This window comes from Corvus cornix, chromosome 1A, assembly GCF_000738735.6.
Source record: "Corvus cornix cornix isolate S_Up_H32 chromosome 1A, ASM73873v5, whole genome shotgun sequence".
Lineage (NCBI taxonomy): Eukaryota > Metazoa > Chordata > Aves > Passeriformes > Corvidae > Corvus > Corvus cornix.
The window spans coordinates 43,947,907-43,966,910 of NC_047057.1; the positions used below are offsets into that span (position 1 = coordinate 43,947,907).

The 19,004-nt window shown below is 40.2% G+C and overlaps 1 protein-coding gene and 1 long non-coding RNA gene across 4 annotated transcripts in view; one reads left to right on the forward strand and one right to left on the reverse strand.

Annotated features, from left to right (window-relative positions):
- The window catches only part of LOC120411972, a 129,055-nt gene extending 118,086 nt beyond the window's left edge, over positions 1-10,969 (reverse strand). Inside the window, exons 1-4 of the long non-coding RNA XR_005604608.1 lie at positions 10,448-10,969; positions 7,706-7,906; positions 6,521-6,565; positions 531-684 (exon numbers count right to left, since the gene is read on the reverse strand). This is a non-coding gene — a long non-coding RNA (uncharacterized LOC120411972). The remainder of the gene's footprint in view (positions 1-530; positions 685-6,520; positions 6,566-7,705; positions 7,907-10,447) is intronic.
- Positions 10,970-11,140: 171 nt separating this feature from the next.
- The window catches only part of NUDT4 (nudix hydrolase 4), a 28,109-nt gene continuing 20,245 nt past the window's right edge, over positions 11,141-19,004 (forward strand). The window contains exon 1 of one of the 3 annotated variants that reach the window (XM_039570591.1): positions 11,141-11,573. In XM_039570591.1, the coding sequence (XP_039426525.1) occupies positions 11,475-11,573 (99 nt within the window). In that variant the 5' untranslated portion in view covers positions 11,141-11,474. The remainder of the gene's footprint in view (positions 11,574-19,004) is intronic. The other 2 variants (XM_039570589.1, XM_039570590.1) reach the window with 2 other exon arrangements.

Consider the following 19,004-nt stretch of genomic DNA (forward strand, 5'->3'; position numbering starts at 1 on the left):
GCTCTCTTCTGTCCAGCCACTGAGCCTCATTTTAGTTTTTGGCGGCTTAACTGCCCACCTCAGCAGACACTGCCTTCACTGCACTCTTTGCTATGATTCTGACCCTTGGATGAGGCTTTCCTTTACCAGCTGGAGTTCTCTCTCATTCTTAGGACTTCAGTGAGGATCTGCTCTTTGCCAGTTCTCAATAGGTTAATCCAGCTACCCATTATTCCTTCTCAAATTTAGTTTTTAACTTACTTTTGTGCTCTTACACAGTGACAATTTATTCACACAAATGGTAGTTACCCCTATGCTACAGCATTCAGCTGTGTCTCTCTGCCCTTGACAAATATTTACTGCCCCTTCTGCATACCCAGGAAGACTCATCCATTCCCTGGCACAACCCTCTACACCTACACTCAGCTTGGCTCTACACATTGCCGTACATGTGCTGTTTCTGAGCACATTCTTTTCCCCACACTCCCTCAATCACACCCTCTTCATCCTCTAGTACTCTTCAACTTTTACAGCACAAATATATTACTCACCAAGCTGAAGTTTCAAATTGTGTTAGATGTGAATGTTACCAAGTAAGAATGATGAAGGTCAGTGGGTTAAGAGTTTTTTCTTCTGGCTGCAGAAAGAAAAGGTGGACTGTGCATTAGTCAGCAGATGATGAAGCAGAACCATCCAATGGTTCACCTGAAAAGCCAAATATGAAAGAACATCCTGTTTGAGTTTATCTCATACCCACATTGAACAGGTGCTCCAGTGTTCTTATGATGAAATAACATTATCTAAGTAGCTGGATTCATAAAGTATTACTCAAAAAGAAAATATATGAAAGTATAGTTTCTTTATATCATTTTACATTCAAAACTGGGTTTAGTATTTAAAGTCTATTCCCTAAGAAAACCAATGAGGTAACATACTGTACATCAAGTTGAAGCTCATAATGTGGCAAATGCTTGACAGCTATAGACATGAAAGATTTCTTCAAATGTCTTCCAGGACAGCAAAATTATGGTTGCATCTGTAGAAGTTTACAGTTCTTAACATAAGCATGAATTTTAGAGATTTATCTACTAATTTAGAAATTAATCTACTGAAGCAGTTTCTCTGCATGAATCAAAATCACTGCAACAGGAAAGTCAGTAAAAGAACAAATGTTACCTTCAAATAAACTACCAATTCTGTATAATGCATGCACACAGTATTCGAAAACTGTTGAGAATGGGTAGTGTCAGCATCAATTTTAAATTTTTATAGTAAATTACTTGTACTACATGTTCATTCTTTGTAATTTAGACTTATTATAAAAGAGGCCTGTACACTGAGTTCAACTGGGGACAAGCTGAGTGGCAGACATTACTTCATAGTTAAAAGCGACTGCTCCAGTGCTGTTGAATGAGGAAAGCATGCCACAGGAGGCAACACAATACAATTCATATGTAATTATTAGTAATTTCCAGAGGTCTAGAATGAAATGGTTTTATGAGCTCTAATACTGGGGCAAGAGTACACATCAAACTCACAACACTCTTATCATGCATAATACCGATTCCGCAACTGGATCTATTCAGGTCCCTTTCACATACATGAAAGGCCCAAAAGACTTTAGCAGACCTTTGACAAAGTCCGTCCGGCAGCAGGCTAGATATAAATACTACATAACACTGATACAAGGTAAAAAGAAAAAAAAGATTAAAGGAAACATCACTGAGGTGATCAGAGAAAATCAGAAAAGGAAAGGGAGACAAAGGCTAAAAAGCACATGCTCGCCATTTGTATTACAGAATTTTTATTCATGCGTTCAGTTTTTATTTATTTTACTGGACTTTGTTTGGTGCCACTTACAATGCATCTCTAGAAATTATCTGCACTTTTGGTCCTACTATCAGGGGAAAACCAGTACCCATTTGCAAAAAGTCCAAGTATTCAATTGCAAAATCTGGTTTCAGCCACATTTCAAGGCAAGTATCTTGACTCTAATAGATGATTTCAAAAGACATGTCACCACTTTGAATAGCAACAAATTTGCAGTTGCAAATACAACTGACCTTTTAGCATTTCCATAATCGGGATATGACTTGCGAAGCCTATGCCTTCTAAATAATCTAAACTAGGTTTGTCCTCAGTCAAATTCTAAATCCTCTTTTAAACTTAATTTAAACCACAATATCTTCTTTTCTTTTAAAACTCAAATTGACAAGATCTGTAGTAAAGCACTGTCATTGGTGGATCATTCTTACAAGCTTCCTGCTAATACTAGCAATCCATGGGATATGTTTAATCCATGAGATCTTTGGCCTCTTCCTAGGATTAGTGTTCATTATTCAGGCAGAAGTAGAGTGGCAAACACTGAGCCACAGAAATCAGGTCTATAATTATCATAAGGAAAAAAAAGAAAATGTTGTTTGTGACATCTTTTATGCTTCCAGTAATGCATTGCTATTGCCAGAATTTTCTTTCCTATATAAAGACGCCTTATCTAAACTCTTAAAAATAGTAACAGTAAGGTTCAGGAAATAATATAAAAATCATAAGAAAGTTAGATCTTTTCCATCCTGTGAGAAATACTAAAACTGGCTACTAAAATTATAATTAAGGAAGAATTAACCCTAATCCCAGGGTTCAAATTTAGTATAAAATTTATATACATGTAACTTAAGGAGATACACTTTTAAGAAATTTTACATTTTTTTCACCTACCCTTTGTCCACAGTGAAAATATTAAGTACTCATTCAGAAGAATCAGTTTTAATTTAATCAGAAATTTTACTCATCTATTACTACTTTATCCCAGTAAAAGCAATATTAAAACTTATGTTAAATGGAAAATGAAGATTTTTAAAATCAAATTTTAATTCTAAATATGCATAACACTACTAAAACTTTGTAACTCCTCTACACTCCACTTCATCTGTTGAGAATGACGATGAACTCAGCAGCATCCCTGAAAACTCATAAGCAGAGTCACATAAGTAAGGAAGCATTGAGATAAAGCTGAAAAGAATATTTTAGGAAATCTTATTATAAAGATAGAGCTACAATGTCATAATGTAAGTCAACTAAGATTACATGAACAGTTCTATGTAATATGGTCAGTGAAGTAAAGTTACAAAGCTTGCACAAGCATTGTGGAAGGATGGAATTTGTTGTGTTAGTTATTTAATTTAATAGGACAACAAATGAAGTAGTATAGCAAAGGTAGAATAATAATTAAAAAAGTATCCTTCAGATGACTGACAAGGCCATAACCTGAAGAGGCATTGTCTATCAATACTAGCAACAGGCAGACCGGATAAATCCTAAAACGATAACAAAACTTCTCTCTTCTTCCTGAGAAACACTTAATTACCAGAGTAGAAAACATTTTTATTCTATGGAGGAATCCAAAACAGCTGGATTTGCTCCCAAACTCAGGAAATAGGGAACTTTAATAAAGCAATGGACAGATCAACTTTTACTGTGGTTCAGCTTTACAAGCAGTAAAAAAGCTTTACAAGCAGTAGAAAAGGTATTAATTTACAGCACACTTAGACTAAATACCACTCCCACCAATATTTTATCAGTTGTTACCTGGACAATAGTAAAATCTGAGCCTCATTACACTGAAAGATGTGAAGCTGTTAACACGTCTCAATGACAAGTTGAATTATAGAATCAAACACCCCCAGTCTTTGATTTGAAATTGCCCACATTTATTGTTTCTCAGGATAAAGTTCAGTAATTATTTACTCAGCTTCTACTGGAAACAAACAGTAGTTATTATAAAGTAGTAACTAAAGCCTAATATACTAACTCTGGGGAAACTCCAGGAGGAAAACTTGATTTTATTCTGTGCAACTGCATATTTTATGTAAGTGCATTTTTTTTTTCTTCTGTCTTCCTAAAATTTGGGAAATTGAAATTACTATTAAGAAAAACTGTATCATTGGTGAATGGTTCTCAAGACTACTTCCATATATATAGTGGACCACTATCATACTAGTTGTATGAGAGGAGAAATCCCTAATATTTACAAAAAGAAGCAATATTCAACAGATACTTACCAAAATATGCAATCTAAATAATTCAAATTTAAATAAATGTCAATACTTAAATAATTAACATGGATTGTGCAATAAAGGAAAGCACTCAGAGCATTGGTAAGAATAACAACTAGAAATTCCCTACTTGGCTTTTCCTAATTTGGAGATTACTGGGTCTCAATGCTCCAACCATCCGACCATTCTGATGATCTTTCTCAAGTACGGATTCTATCCTGAAAAGCTTTCTGGATACAATTTGTCAAGATAAATACAATTCTTCAATAAAACTTTTTTTTTTCTAGGGAGAAGAGAACTTGAAGGAGTCCTAGCTAGCTCTAATAACATATTTGTTTGAATCCATCCCCCATACCAATACCATTTGATTGTGGCCATGCATAGAAAACATATTTCACCTGTTCAGAAGTTGAACAACACAACCCAAAGCATATGGAACTCACTAGGCTAAAATCCAGAGCCACCACAGTGATTTCCTACTGCTACCAACATGTACATTTATATGCAAATCTTCTCTTTGCCCACAGACTGTCCTTGCATGATTTTCTATGTGCAAAAACAAACCAGGCACACATCTGTGCCTTTGACCTCAGCAGAGCCCTCAGGCATAGCTTAAATGCTACCTTCTGCTGGTCTCTTAACACCAGGAGGTTCAACTCTTAAATTGCAAACAGCTCTGCTGCATATATTTAGTAACAGTAGCTGAACCACAGTCTGAAACAAAAGCTCTGAAATAAAAGTGATAATACCAGGCCCCACTGTAATTTGACTCCAAAGGCAGTAACACAGGCAGTCATCAAATATCCCCGTATAAGCAGAGCAATGATCAGCTTGCAAGTCTGGATGTTTTCAAGCAGCCCATAATCAATCTTAAGAGTCTTGTAATGGGTCATAAAGATGATAATGACTAACTATGATTAAAAATTCGTGGGCTACCTATTATAAGTCTACTCCACCCATACTGTTGTACAGATCTATCAGTATTTTGGAGTCTTTTCAATCTAAATGATTCTATGATTTTATTATCTACTCTTTTTTAAAGGTATCTTCCAGCAAGAAATGTTAAGCCTGACTAAATGTATAAGGGTCAAGAACCAACATTTTGGAATTAAGTCTTCAGATTAAAACAGTAGAGAGGAACACTCAGTGTTTTTTTATTGCCTTCTCTGCCACCACACCTTTGCAGTAATCACTTTTTCCATTTACCTTTGAAATTCAACCAGATATAAGAGCAAAACTTAGTAACTGCTTACTGTTCATGTAGAATTATCTTTAGCAATTATCACAAGTATTTCTTGAACTCACAGGTACACAAAATAGCTTCCACTGCTATTTAGCACATTTCCTCATAAAACATAGCTTGGTCAAGCCCCAATGTTTCTGCCACAAATTCCTAAGTTTTTCTACAGTCAAAAAAAGATGTGCATTGTCATACAAATGCTTTTGCTAGATTTATACAATGTCATATCAGAAATAGACAGGGTCAAATAGTCAGTAACCTGGCTACACAAACATAACAAAATAAACATAATAAATAAATGACCTGTTCTGTGAGACTCAAGTGCCAAGTCTAGCCAAGAAGACTTTTGCTGGATTAGGAAAGAAGATTGCGTAAATGACATTCTACTCTTCCATTTTTGATGCACTTGATAATAATACAACTCCCCTTTTATTATTAACCTGGCTTTGAATAATTAGGTTCTGCCAGAAAGAGCTACATGGTTTTGATGTAAGGCCACTATAAACTTTTTCCCTCAGCCCATTGCTGGAAAACATACTGCACAGATTTAGCCAAATAGAACATGTGTCCATCTCTTAGCAACTCAGTTCATGGTCCAGTTTCCTCTGCACATTAAACTAGGAAAGTGGAGCAGCTGGTGCTTATCACAGGCTTGCTGCTGCTGCTCTGGGAGTGACAACATCCTAACCACAGGTAGACCTCCAAAACTATTTGGGTTTTTTTGCAGCTTTGAGTAAGTGAAGTCCTATCTTTCCAAGAAGCCCAACTCCTCAAAATCTAGATATAATTTATCCTTTTTTACTCAGGAAACTGAACGAGGACCAACAAAGAACCCCATACTATTACAATCTTCATGGAGCCACACTTCTAATTTTCTTTGCACATAAAGCAGGATTTCACTGCCATCACTGGAAGGCATAACTTTATCACTGAACAAGGCTGATAAGTCATATAGTCTCTCCAAACTACATCCACTTGCACTAAAAATAGTCTACTACCAGAATTAAATCAAAACTTGAATTAAAAAAAAGTGTTATGGCAATGAATTCATAACTAAGGAGGAGTAAATACTAAGGACACAATTGTGAAATGCACCTTTCATGGGAGGAATATTTATGACTATAAAACTAAACAACAGGAGATACCATTAACAAAGCTTTATGGATTTAGGAGCTTAACCCCTAATTTAAGATCACATAATCTCACAGAAAATCTGAAATACCCAACACTGATCTTAATTTCTACTTACTTATTCCATGGAATCTGGACAAATCCTTCAGGTTTTAGATTGTCTCTATGACAAAGATAAAAGAATTTTGTATTAGTTTAAAAAAATCTTCTTCACGTATTTTGAATGAAGTTGAGTATATAACTTTATCATAGAAGCCAAATAATATATGATAAACAATTATTTAAAGTACTACTTTTTCTATTTTGCTAAATGTTCAATTTTAAGCAAATCCAAACCAATCACAGTTCACTGAACACAAAAAAAAAAGCACAAAAAACCAGGCAATTTTCTAAATATAAAAAAATAAACATGGTCAGATGCCTACATTCAAATGAACATAACTGCATTTAATTGATTCCCCCTTTCAATTAAATGGTGACTATTATTCATCCCCATTTATAAGCATTTGATACTAACCCCTATCTTTACTGTCAGGGTCACTTTTACCAGACATCAGAGAAGTGCTGACTATACTTTTTGATAAAAGTCAAGATTATAAAGCTGGACTGGCAGACAGTAATAGTGTAACTGCAGACAATTCATACATGTTATTCAACAACAATAAACTGAAGGAAAAGATATTTGTTGGCAGCTGTAGCAGTGGTCTAGATTCACCTGAAAATTAGGGAGCCCTGTAGATGGTGAATGCAAGCCCTATTATAGCGAACACATATCTGTGTTCTCTTCAAAGTGCAGCTTACAATAGAGTCAGGTGACAATCTGGCTCTAAGGGAAAAGATAATGTGGGACTTACTTTACAAAAGCTTCTTTATGGAGCAGCACGATTTAGAAATATGTAAGTATTCCATTTTTCAAAGTTCTTCCGTTCAGTGTTTACCAGAAGAGAGTGCATGTGTGAATTGGCAAGCCTTTTGCATATTTTTTGGCACTTAAACATATTTTAAGACTAATGCTGGCATTTCATAACTGCTAAATCATTAAAAAGATAATACTTTAAGTCTGCAGGGAAGCTAGCTTGGCACTGTTCTCACTTGCTTGCTTACCTAGAGTAATTTTTTTCCTGCCAAATATATAAAATCTCAGAAGAATCTCTACTCCCTCCTATTGTATCTTGGTGGAGTAAATCAACTTAAATAAGAACTAACCTAATGAGTCTTTACATTTTCATAAACTAGATGCTCTTACATTCAAATATGTTCAAGATTTTTTTTCTAGGCTAACTGGCCTGGTTGTCAGGCTTACCTTTCCAACCTCAACATTGCAGTTACTGCAGCTTCTGCTGAAATAAAGGCTGGGCTGCAGCTACAAGGCAGCCTTTCACCTGGCCACAGCACAGCTGAATGAGGACCTACTGTTCCAAAAGCCCAGGCTGTGCAGCACTAGAGGGATGCATTCTAAAGCCACTGTTCGCTCCTGAACTTTTGGATTTTTGTGCTGGTTTAGCTGTTGAATAAGAAAGAAATGTTATAAATGTGGCAGAGCAAATGATCATCTAGAATAATTATAACTAAAGATACTGGTTTCCCTAATATTAAGTAATTAATTTGATGTGCTATTTGAAGAGGTGAGAAAAAATCCTAAGTATCCATTCCTCTACAGAACAAATATTAAGTAGAGGACTAAAAGTACCTCCAAAGCAAATATTTCTTTTTTATTAACCATAATAAACTAAGAGTGGCAAAGAAGTCACATAAAACTTGCCAGAACATAGTTATTGAACACTGCAGTTTCTAATCTCAGCAATAAATGTAGGTCAAGGGAACTGGAAAATCTAATTACTCTGTAAATTTTTAAACCTGTTTCTTTCTTCTCAAGGAAAAGAAAATTGTTCCTTTGCATTTAAGCAGACGTCATTTCAAAGTGTAACTACAGATAGGTGGGAAATTATTTTTGCCTGAATGTAGAAGTTTTTGAAACTGCTCTGAAGTATCTGTGCATCCTGGATTGTACTCTCAGCTTTGGTTCACATTTGTACTCAAGGTATCACCAGATACTTCATAAGTACTATAGCTAAAACAAAGTCCAGAGACACTCATCAGAAGAAAAGCAGACCAAAAAAACCCATCACTGAATAAAATAGATCTTTGGTACCACACTGTAGCAGTTCCTTTCAACAATATATCCCATTTGATACCCGCTGTTCATACACCGCATTAAGAAAATACAAAACAATGCATTGCTACAAAACTATTACGAATATGAGTATCTGGTAGCATTGTAAATATTGATTATTCACTGATATGTGACTTTTTCACACAGTTCATTCTGATTTCAGTGTATATACAGACCATATTACTTAGGCTTACAAAAAAAATTGAAAAAAAACCACAAAAACTTTGAAGACTCAAGCCTCCAGATGACTCTAAAAACAAAGGATTTTTAAGAATCACATTTCCAAACAAAAAAAATATAGCAGTTTCAGGCACTTAAGATGAATTCACAGCACAATGAATCTCAACTTTTGTCTCTCAAAACAAAAAATAAGAACAAAACAAACAAACAAAAAGACCAGGAGCTGTAACTACAGCCAGCCTGCTGACTGGCCCATCTCACAGAGCTCCGTCTTCCAGCCCTTACCTCTGCGATACGTGACAAGGAAACCATGAGTTTCACAACAGATAGATTTGTGTGTTGTGTTCTGATTTGGCAGACAAATGTTTTGTTTGTTTTTGGGGGGTGGGAGGAGTGAGCTGTACAGAAGTGGAAAACCTGGCCTAAGGTCATCTGATCTTTGGACAGTGCTCTCATTAAGTATAAATCCTATTTTTGAACTTCCTCTAATTGCATGAGAGGTGAAGCCTCCCAAACAAACAAAACAAAAAACAACGACAAAAAGTTAATTCAGGAAGATCCATGTTGAAGACTTAAAATGGATTTGTCTTGAAAGGTAAACCCTGAAACAGTAGCTCAAGGAACCACCCAAAGCAAAATTAGTTCTATCCTAGTCTATTTTAAAAAGCAAAAGAATTACAAGATTTTTTTTTGATTTATGCGTTTGATGAATGACATCTACCCAGTTTATAGAGATGTAAGATGTGTCTTTTAAACAGCATGAGAATTCAGCAGACTATGCCATACTCTCTGCTCTGTATCATGGATAAATTTATGAATACAAGCATCAAAACCATCCCTCAGCATTCTCAAAGTCTTCAGATATCAATTTGGTAACCTTTGAACTAAAAATTTCAGACCCTAATTAGGTATTGGTCCTTCCCTCACATTAAAAAAAGAACAAAACAAAAAACAAAAAACCAAAAACAAAACAAAAAAAACCAATTATTCTGACTGCAGATCCATTAAATTGCTAAAATCATATGTAGCCTAAGGCCTGAGTGGTGACATGTAGCAACGAATGAGACCTGGATCTGCACTGAATGAGGAGAAAAAGAAAAACTCTTATCTGCCAATCCATTTGCTAAGTGGCATAAGTGGCAAATAGGCAGGAGCCTTCTTAAAAAAGATATGTTTATACAAGTAACTAATGTGGAAAGGCAAATTAAATATGGAGTTTCTTAATCTCTGGGTGTTTGACTTTACAGCTTATTATAACTTTAACAAAACAATATAACTCAATACAATTGTGCTTTCCTTCCTTCAGCTTTCATGGGTCTAAAGCATGACGTTGCACTGATTCATTGCACTTAGTTCATATTCTGAAGAACAGAAGGTCCAAATTTCACTAAGAACCAGAGCAACCAGTGATGACAAACCAATCTCCCTTCAATGCATGCCATAAACAGCATATAAAAAGTCTGACTTGTTACAGATCAACAAGACTGTCAAAAAATAATCTTAGGATGAAAAAAATAGGTGCTCTGGAACAGCAAGAAACAAGTAGAATAGAAGTTTAAAGCACGTTGGTCCACCCTAAAAGCACAAAAGAGCCTGCTGAGCAGCAAAAAGATTCAGATGAAGGAAAGTTTATGGAAGAGTTAAGATGGGAGATTTTTACAATCACATTTCACCACAATAAGGACACACTACCTTCTGTCTGCCAACACGGCTGAGCGATCTTTCATGCACAAGCACTGAATGCATTGATGGCTGCTTGCAGTTGACAGCAGTCCGGGGGCATTGAAAGGAGTAGCATTTCCTGGTTTTGCTTTTAGATGGCTTTTGTGCGGGTTTTGGGTTTTTTTTGTTTCTTTCGTTTTTTTGTGACAACGGTCAGGTGATAATAAAAGTATGGAGCTAGTAGACTTCTTCCTACCCTGCTGGCAGCCTTGGGAAGGCCTTTTGTCTATCCTTAGCTCGCAAATAATACAGACGAAACAAAACCAGCGTGAGCTGCCCGCACCCCAGCCGGCATACACCATGTCTTCCAAAACCAAGTTACTTCAAAAAGGGGTTAACTTACACTACTAGAGCTACACTCTTATTACGGCGCTCGAGCCACGTGCACACCCCCTCTACCGCGCAGGGAAAGCCACCCCGCCTCGCACACCTACGCCGAGCTCGGTGCCACGGCGGCTGCCGGCGCAGACCGCAGCCCTCCCGCGCCCCGCAGCCGCGCCGGGCATCGGCCCAGCGGCCCTGGAGCAGCGCCTGCGCCGGCCCCACCCGCCGGCCCCACCCGCCGCCCCGGGGGCCGCTCAGCGCCCGCCCCGCGGGGCCCGCGGTGCCGCTCGCGCCCGCCGTGACCGGCGTCCGCCTCCCGCCCCCGCGCGGCCCCGCCCCGCCCGGCGCCTGCGCGGAGCGGCGCGGCGGGCGCAGGAATGCGCGTTACGGTTAAATAGTGGGGGCGCAGAGGCGGCCGCCGTGGGCGGCTCGGGGCGCCGGGAGAGCCTCCATGGCGCGGTGCAGCTCCCGGGGCGGCGGCACCACCACCATCATCATCAGCGGCAGAGGCGGCGCGGCGCTGTTGTGACAGCGGCGGGGACTGGCTTTCCTCTAGCCCCTCTCCGAGCTGGGGCTCCGCGCCGGCGTCCCGGGGGCGCGGCAGCGGCGCTCACAGAGAGGGGCCGTGGCGGCGGCAGCGGCGGCCGGGGGCAGCCGGCGTGTCACCGCCTCTATGATGAAATTCAAGCCGAACCAGACGCGGACGTACGACCGGGAGGGCTACAAGAAGCGGGCGGCGTGCCTGTGCTTCCGCAGCGAGCGGGAGGACGAGGTGAGCCCGCAGAGCCAGGGCGCACGTGGGGCGGGGGGCGCCGCGCCCGGCCCGGCCGAGGTTCCCGTCCCGCCGCCCCGCGCTGGCCCCGCCGCTGCCGCGTCCCTTTGTCTGGCCGCGGGCGCCTCCCGGGGGACAGCCCAGCGCGCACAGGCTCCCGCCACGCTGAGAGCGGGCAGGGGCGGCACGGCGGGGCTGCGCGGGTTCCTGCCGGCCGGAGCTGGCGGCGGGCGGCCCCCGGGCTGTGCCGGTCCGAGCCGTGCCGGGGGGGGTGGGCGGGCGCGCCTCTCGCCCACCATCTTGGGGCGGCGGGGTGCGCGCCCACGTGCGCGGCGCCGCCTTTGTGCGCGGCCCCGGCGCCCCTCGGCAGGGAGAGGAGGGAGGGGGAGAGTCCGCTCTAAGGGCGGGGTGGGATGGGCCGGGACACCGACTGGAACTCCAGGGTTATCTTCTATGTGCCCGCAACACGCGGAAAACCGGTTAATGGATAATGGCGCGTGGAGGGCAGGGCTGGTGTGTCACCCTGAAGGCGAACCTCCTGCCCCGCTGGGGTGCCATAAAAAAAAGCCTGTACTTGGAACACCTGGTTTTCCCACGGAGAGAGGAAAATGGGGCTTAGCAATGTTTTGTGAAGGAGCTCGGGAGCGGGAGAGTTGTTGCTGTGGCTTTCGTTGTAGCGGGTAGCGCTCACCCGGGATTTTATGTTGCAGCAGAGTCGGGAGGTGGCAACAAAGTTGTCCCATGTTCCTAGCCAAGGTCAATGGCACTGCCCGTTATCTGGGAACCCGGCTGATGGTTTCATTGCACAATGCGTTTATAGATGGTTTCGGGCTGGAAGCATACCCTTCTGCAATTTCTGTTTTCATTTTCCTGTTTAGTAGCCATGAAATAACTATGCAGGTTAGGGTTTGGGGGGTTTTTCCTGCCTTTATCTATATGCTGGAAGATGCTGGTGCCCTCCCCTAACTGCCAATACAGCGAATGTCTTCCTTAAACATCTCCTGGGTTATATAATGCAGTGGGAAGAGGCCTGATCAAAAAATACAGACACTTGGGATTATGCAAAAAAAAAATATTTCCTACGTGGTATAAATATATCCTTGGGACCATGCTGATGAGTTTTTCCTAGTATTATAAGGGAGAAAGGCACCCAGCAGGACTCTTGCAAGGTCTTGCTATGAGTTATAGCTTTTCTTTGGTCTCTGACACTCCAGTGTACTTCACCATTTATGTGACTTTAATATTTATTTTTGGATGCTTCTCCAGCTCAGACTTATTTGGAGATCAAACACCTGAGCCACTGTTACAGCTTTTTGCACCAATTGTAGTTGGAAATTCATGGTTACGGTCACCTTTGTTGGTGACTTCCATTCATTCTTCATTTCCTGATGCAACTTCTTGTCATTCTCTTTAAATCGTGCATCCAAAAGAGATCACTGACTGCTTCAGAATATTCTTTGTGTGTAATAACATCCTTTGAGGCTGATAGTAGCAGCTTTGCTAGACTGTATAAGAAGAGTGGGTACTGACCGTTATTGCACTGGAGTCCTTTGTGGTATTCTGGATGGAGTACCTGTATTATTGGCATGAGGCTGAGCCTTGGCATGGTAGACATACCGTGGGTCTATGCAGGTAGACATTCTTGAGGATGAAGTGAATGGGATAACATCAGATCAGATTTAGGGCATAAATTATGTGTGTGGAAACAGTTAAAATTGCTTTCTGACAAGTTATTTCCAGGAAAGCAGTGCCAACAGCTTGAACTTGCTTAGGAGCTGTTCCCCAAGTGCCAGCTTCCTCTGTATTAGTACAGAACCTATTCCTTAGAAGTCTGATGCCTGACTGCTGTTTGTGATTAACTTCAATCACCAGCCATGTTCCCCAGATTGGGTGTCTGAGGATTGCTTCTATCGTCTTGAACACTGTTGTCCTGGTAGTTTGTGTTGGTCTACTCCATGTAAATGTCTTCAGTGTTTCCTTTCTAAGTCTCTAGAGACTGCACCATCAATTTTCAGCCAAGCTACATCTCCAGGGTGTTGAAGGGTAGGGTAACTTCTGCAGGGAAGGAGCACAAGGGTGGTACCTGGGTGGCTGGGAGAAGGGAACAGGAGACTCCTGTAAAGTTATTGGGAGGTGGGGGTCGAAGGGAACCACGGGATAGAATAGTTTTCATAGTTATTTTGACTTACAGGATAAGCAGAGTTGCTTGACATGGGAGTAGAAAAAATAGAGCAGACAACTGAAAACAATTTTTAGCAATACATTTCTTTTTAGGAATCTTAAAAGCAAGAAATCCAAGTCTCAACTTTTTTTTTTTTTTTTTCTGGAGATACTGTCTGCAAGACTAAATAGCTCTTGTTCTACTTTTCATCTGATTAGGTTCTATCTGGAGGAATGAGTATCTACAGCAATCTTGTGATACAAATTGTAGAATTAACCTTTCTTACCATTTCCATTCTGACTGTCCAAAAGGCTAGTCCCTAGCCTGTTATAGCTGAGCTTTAGCTGTTTTTCTTCCTTTCTTGCACTTAGCTTTCTGACATAGCTGTAGACAGCAGTCATTCTTTTCTTAGCATTTTTTAATGAACTTGAAGTCTTAGCTCATCTTCTCTTAAAACCAGTTTTCTCTTTTGGTCGTCATGGTAGCTCTTACATCTTCAGTTTGGCAAACATATTTTTTAATGTGGGTGACACTTGTGGTTGCTTTAGATGGGATCTTGCTGTGGTGTGCAAAAGGTTACTAATACTTCTGTAGCTATACCAGAAAAAACGTTGTAATAGGGCCCATCTCTGTTACGATTGTAAAGCTGGTGTGCAGTCCTCTTGCGTTTACTGGTGATATCTAAGTCTCTAAATTGTTGCTGCCCCATCAACTCTCAACTTGTACCAGAAATCCACTGTGGTGTTCTTACCTGAATGTGATCCTTCTTCTGCAACTTTGTGACGTCCCTTGTTGATATCATGACTTCTGGACACTATCTCTCGACTTAAAGACTTAGGCATTTTCAGTAACAGTTTTTTGTGCCCGTCAACAAAAATTGGGCAAGTCACCAAAACATTTACTATCTCTATTGTTCATCTATCAAAATCTGCTCGTTACGGCTTCCTGGTCCATTTTCTAACCATACTGCACTTCTTATGCTACCTCTGCACCCGTGTTGATGCCAATATTACAGCTGAGTTTCATGGGCAGTGAAGTAAGATGTCAATGGAAAAAGACTGGTCAAAGCCATCCCTTACATTCCATTACACATCTATTTATTTTATTATTATTACACAACTATTTACATTGGGTTTCAGTTTGCTTCCTTATTTCTTAATTTGAAACATAGGTGGGCTGTAGAATACTGCTGAGGCAAAATTCAGCCTAGTGGTTCCGGCATACAGTTTGAAATACAGACACCGAACTCCTCCTTTCCAGCTACAGCACCCTGTCCAATTAGACTTACTGCTGGACTTGCCAGTCCTTGCTGCCAGACTTAAAATTGTTGAGTCAGTTCTCTTGAGTGTTACAGGCTTCAAACTGGGCTTTCCTGTAGTCCTGCAACCTGTCTCAAAGCTTCTGATTTGAGAGCTGATATTTGAGCTGAAAACGCGTACCTGAGATGACTGATCAGCTCACCACTGTGAAAATCCATGTTTCTTCAAGTGCCTCTGCACAGAACAATTTAGTGCTCTATAGTCCATTTTGGTTTAGGTTTTGTCTCCTTCATGCTGTCATAGTGTATGATTTAAAAAGAAAAATACCCTGGAGGAAGCCCAAATAGCCAAGTAATGTGCCCAGTAGCTTTGGGGTTTTTTAGTGTTAAAGGAGGTGGTCTCTTAGACTACGGTCATTAAAGTGTTGCCTGTTTTAGTCTCAGTGCTGTCATTTGGGCTGAAGAGAGAGCAAAATGGCTGGGTATGCACTTAAGTGCTGGTTCCTTTTGTTCTTTAAGAAAATAAACCAGCCATCGCAGAGACTGTCTGCCCTTCGAAAGAAAAAATACGTCCTGGAAATGAAGCAGGAGAAATACTATGAAAAAGTGAAACAAGGCTATGTGGGCATGCAGTGCGAGGGGGGTGCAGTCTTTTTGCTTTGAACAAACAAGAAGCTGTTAGGTGTGTGCAAAAAGCTGATGGTATTCAGCAGGCAGGGACGGGCTGGCAGATTTGTGTATGAGGAAATGCAAGTTTCTCTTGAGCAACTAGGAGTGGATGGCAGCTTTAGAATAAGCCTGCAGGAGAGCCCCCCTTGGTGCTGTGAGGACCGACTGCTTCCACAGGTTGGAATTGTTTATGCATTCAGTGTTCTGCAAACAGTAGTTTTATGTTAAAATCCTCCTGTCTTAGGGTCTGGGCAGAGGGTAAGCAAGGAAATTATTACTTTTCAATGCCGAGAACAAGGCATGCCTTTAAATCAGCAAGAGCAAATAGTAATAAACATAATTTTTGTAGCAATTTGAGTAACTGAAATAATTTAAAAACAGCTGCTCATTTATTTGTATAAGATGTAGTTGATGGAAAAAAAATTAAATTAGGTTTTAAAGTATCTTGAATATAAACTTTGCGTGCATCCTAATTACTTTGGCATCTGTAACACTGCTTTATGTAATCAAGTATGGTACTGAAAGCCCTACTTTAGTGTTCAGCCAGCAGTTAGTTGCTAGTGGCAGACCTAAAATAGTTTCATATGCAAAAAAAGTCTTCAAGCTTTTCAATTTTTAATTTTGCCTTCATTGTTCGGCCTTGTACATGAGATGAAAACAGATGGGAAGGGTTTTCTTTTAATATTGAGACAGTAGTGAGGAAAAAAAAGTTACACTCAGGAAATGTAGATTTCCCCCCTCTGTAGCAGGGTGTATACTTGCATGACAACTATTACCTCTTATTCTTGAGTTTAAAATTGTAGGCTCCTAGCATTATAGCTCCTTTTTGGTCTGATTTAATAATTTTATTTATTGTCTTATATAATGTCAAGATAGATTAAGTGTGGGTTTGTCTTCTTATGGTGGTCACAGTTTCATCATTTTAAAAAATAGTGTTCCTCAGTTTTGTACAGCTGTTGCTTCATATTAGCAATGGTTTTATTAAAGGATAAAGTAAAATGTTACTTTTATGTGCATTTGTCTAAATAGCCTGAAAACCAGAAAGACCTTTTGTAATGCAACCTGATCCATAAAACCAGGGCCCAGAAGTATCACCTGGCTACCCTGGCAAAATGGGATGTTCTAGGAATTATTGTAAATAAACTTTCACTGTCATGAAAGATGTTCCATACTTGATGTGGAATTTTTTATTTGGTTTCTTTATCCTTCAGTGTAGAGCTCTCAGGTGTACACACACAAATAATGTGTGCTTTCAAATAAGTTGGGGTATGACCATGGCACCGTATTTAAGGCTGGCTTGGTCTCCATAGTGGTATGGGTTACCCACCTTGCATTTTGATTGTTTGATAGAATATAGGCATATTTTAAATGCCAGAGAATACACATTTCACAATGCACTTCACACTGTGGCTTTTACTTTTTCTGTCTCATGTCCCTACCCTGTTACTGGACAGGAAGAGTAATTAACATAGGATAATTGCTGCCTTAGCTTTTCCTCAGCATTTCCTTGACATTTGGACATTAACAGCCAGGTTGGATGAGCTATCTAGTCTAGTGAAAGGTGTTCCTGCCTGTGTCAGGGGGGCTGGAACTGATAATATTTAAAGGTCCTTTCCACCCCAAACCGTTCTAAAGAATCTATGATCTGCTTCCTGTAGGAAGGGGTATAGCTTGAAAAATCAAGGCCTATAAACAGCTTCCAAAATGGCTCTTTATGATGCATCTACAGAGGCAGTGTCAGCTTATAGTATATCCCTGCAGGCTCATATGGGGTTAAAGCTTGTGTTGATGTTAACAAAAATTGAATGTTGGGTTGCTGTGGTAGGATTTATGTCAGGTAACTGACTTTGGACACAAGGCACCTTGTGTTCATTGCTTCCACAGAAAAGCAGCTTTTGGCAGGCATTGCATATGCACCTTGTTTTCATGTAGGAATCTTTTTTGACAAATTGCAACTACTTGCAAACCATGGAAGCCTGCAGGTTTAGTGAGGCTGTGGGAATTCCACTGTCCACCATGGCAGAAAGCCTCAGTCTTCATTTATAAGTCTTCAGATACTGAAATCAGTTAATCATGAGGTGTTTTTTATTTTGAAACCTCAATTTTTTTTTTCCATACCTATGGTATTACTTGTCTGTGCCATATGGATATGTTTTATGGGGTGGATAGTTGCTCAAAGTGGGCTGAGGGGAGAAGGAAATATGGCTGTACTTGTCTAACATCAGGCTAAGGTGTCCTGTAACAAAACACTTTTTGTCCTGTTTCAAAGATGCTGTCTTTTTGAACTAGTTATATTTATGTTTAGATGCTTGGAAAAAATACCCTTTTAGCTTACTTGCACCATCCTAAGTTTACTTAGAGGACTTAAACTGGTGGCAAAGTTTCTATTTGAATTGCTTCAGTTAACTCAGTGGTGCTCAAAACTTCCAAGTTACTGTGAAATAGCAGAGTGGCAGACTTCAGAAATATATTAATATCATAGCTATATATATATCTATGCGCCTATATACACATATGCATTCTTATGTCTAGCTAGGGTTTGTAGACATTTTTTCTTAAGCATCTTTTGTAGATATGTGAGTTCACAGACCATAGGTTGATGTGTATTTTTTCCAGTCTTTTTTGTAGAACTCTTGAAAAGCTTACTTTAATTCCGTGGCTTTTGGACTTATTGCTTAAGCACTTGGGTGAAAGCAGTGCTACAAATGTAAATACTTTAAAACAAATTTTTGTCTTCAAAGACATATCTCAAAGACAGAAAAGGCTAAAAGGTAACTGGTACTTGTCAAGAAATAACCTTGTCAAATCTTTACCTGCAGCTGAACAGCTCTCAAAGACTTGGAGCTCTTGTTTCTGACAAGTGCTTGGAAGCTGATCCCTTAGTCAAACAGATTCTGTTGCTGAGTAACCAGTAAAGCCCAGTTCTCCTGCTCAAGATTAGGTTGTGGTTTCAAGTTAAAAAGAAATGGGCAGCAATATGAATTTAGCTCTTCCCCTGCTACATTGTGGTTTCTCCCTTGGTCTGCATTAGCAAGCATGAGGGAAGAATTCTGTAAAGTGGATTGGGGAACTGGCCCAGTGTGAGAAGTAAAACTTTTTATAGGCACTGGTGGGAACTTTGTTTGTTTGCAGGTCTGGCGGTTTTTTTCAGGTAGGAATCTCCTTTTGCAAGATCTGCACCCTTCACCGCACTGTGAGACCTGTCACATCTGATTCTCCAAAGCATGCTAAAGCTTAGGGGGACATCTAATGCTACAGGTGACTTGAGTGTTTCTTTATGTGAGGAAATATGTTCTGACTGGCATGCCATAGTAGTGCAGTGCTGTTCTGTTCCTGATATGAA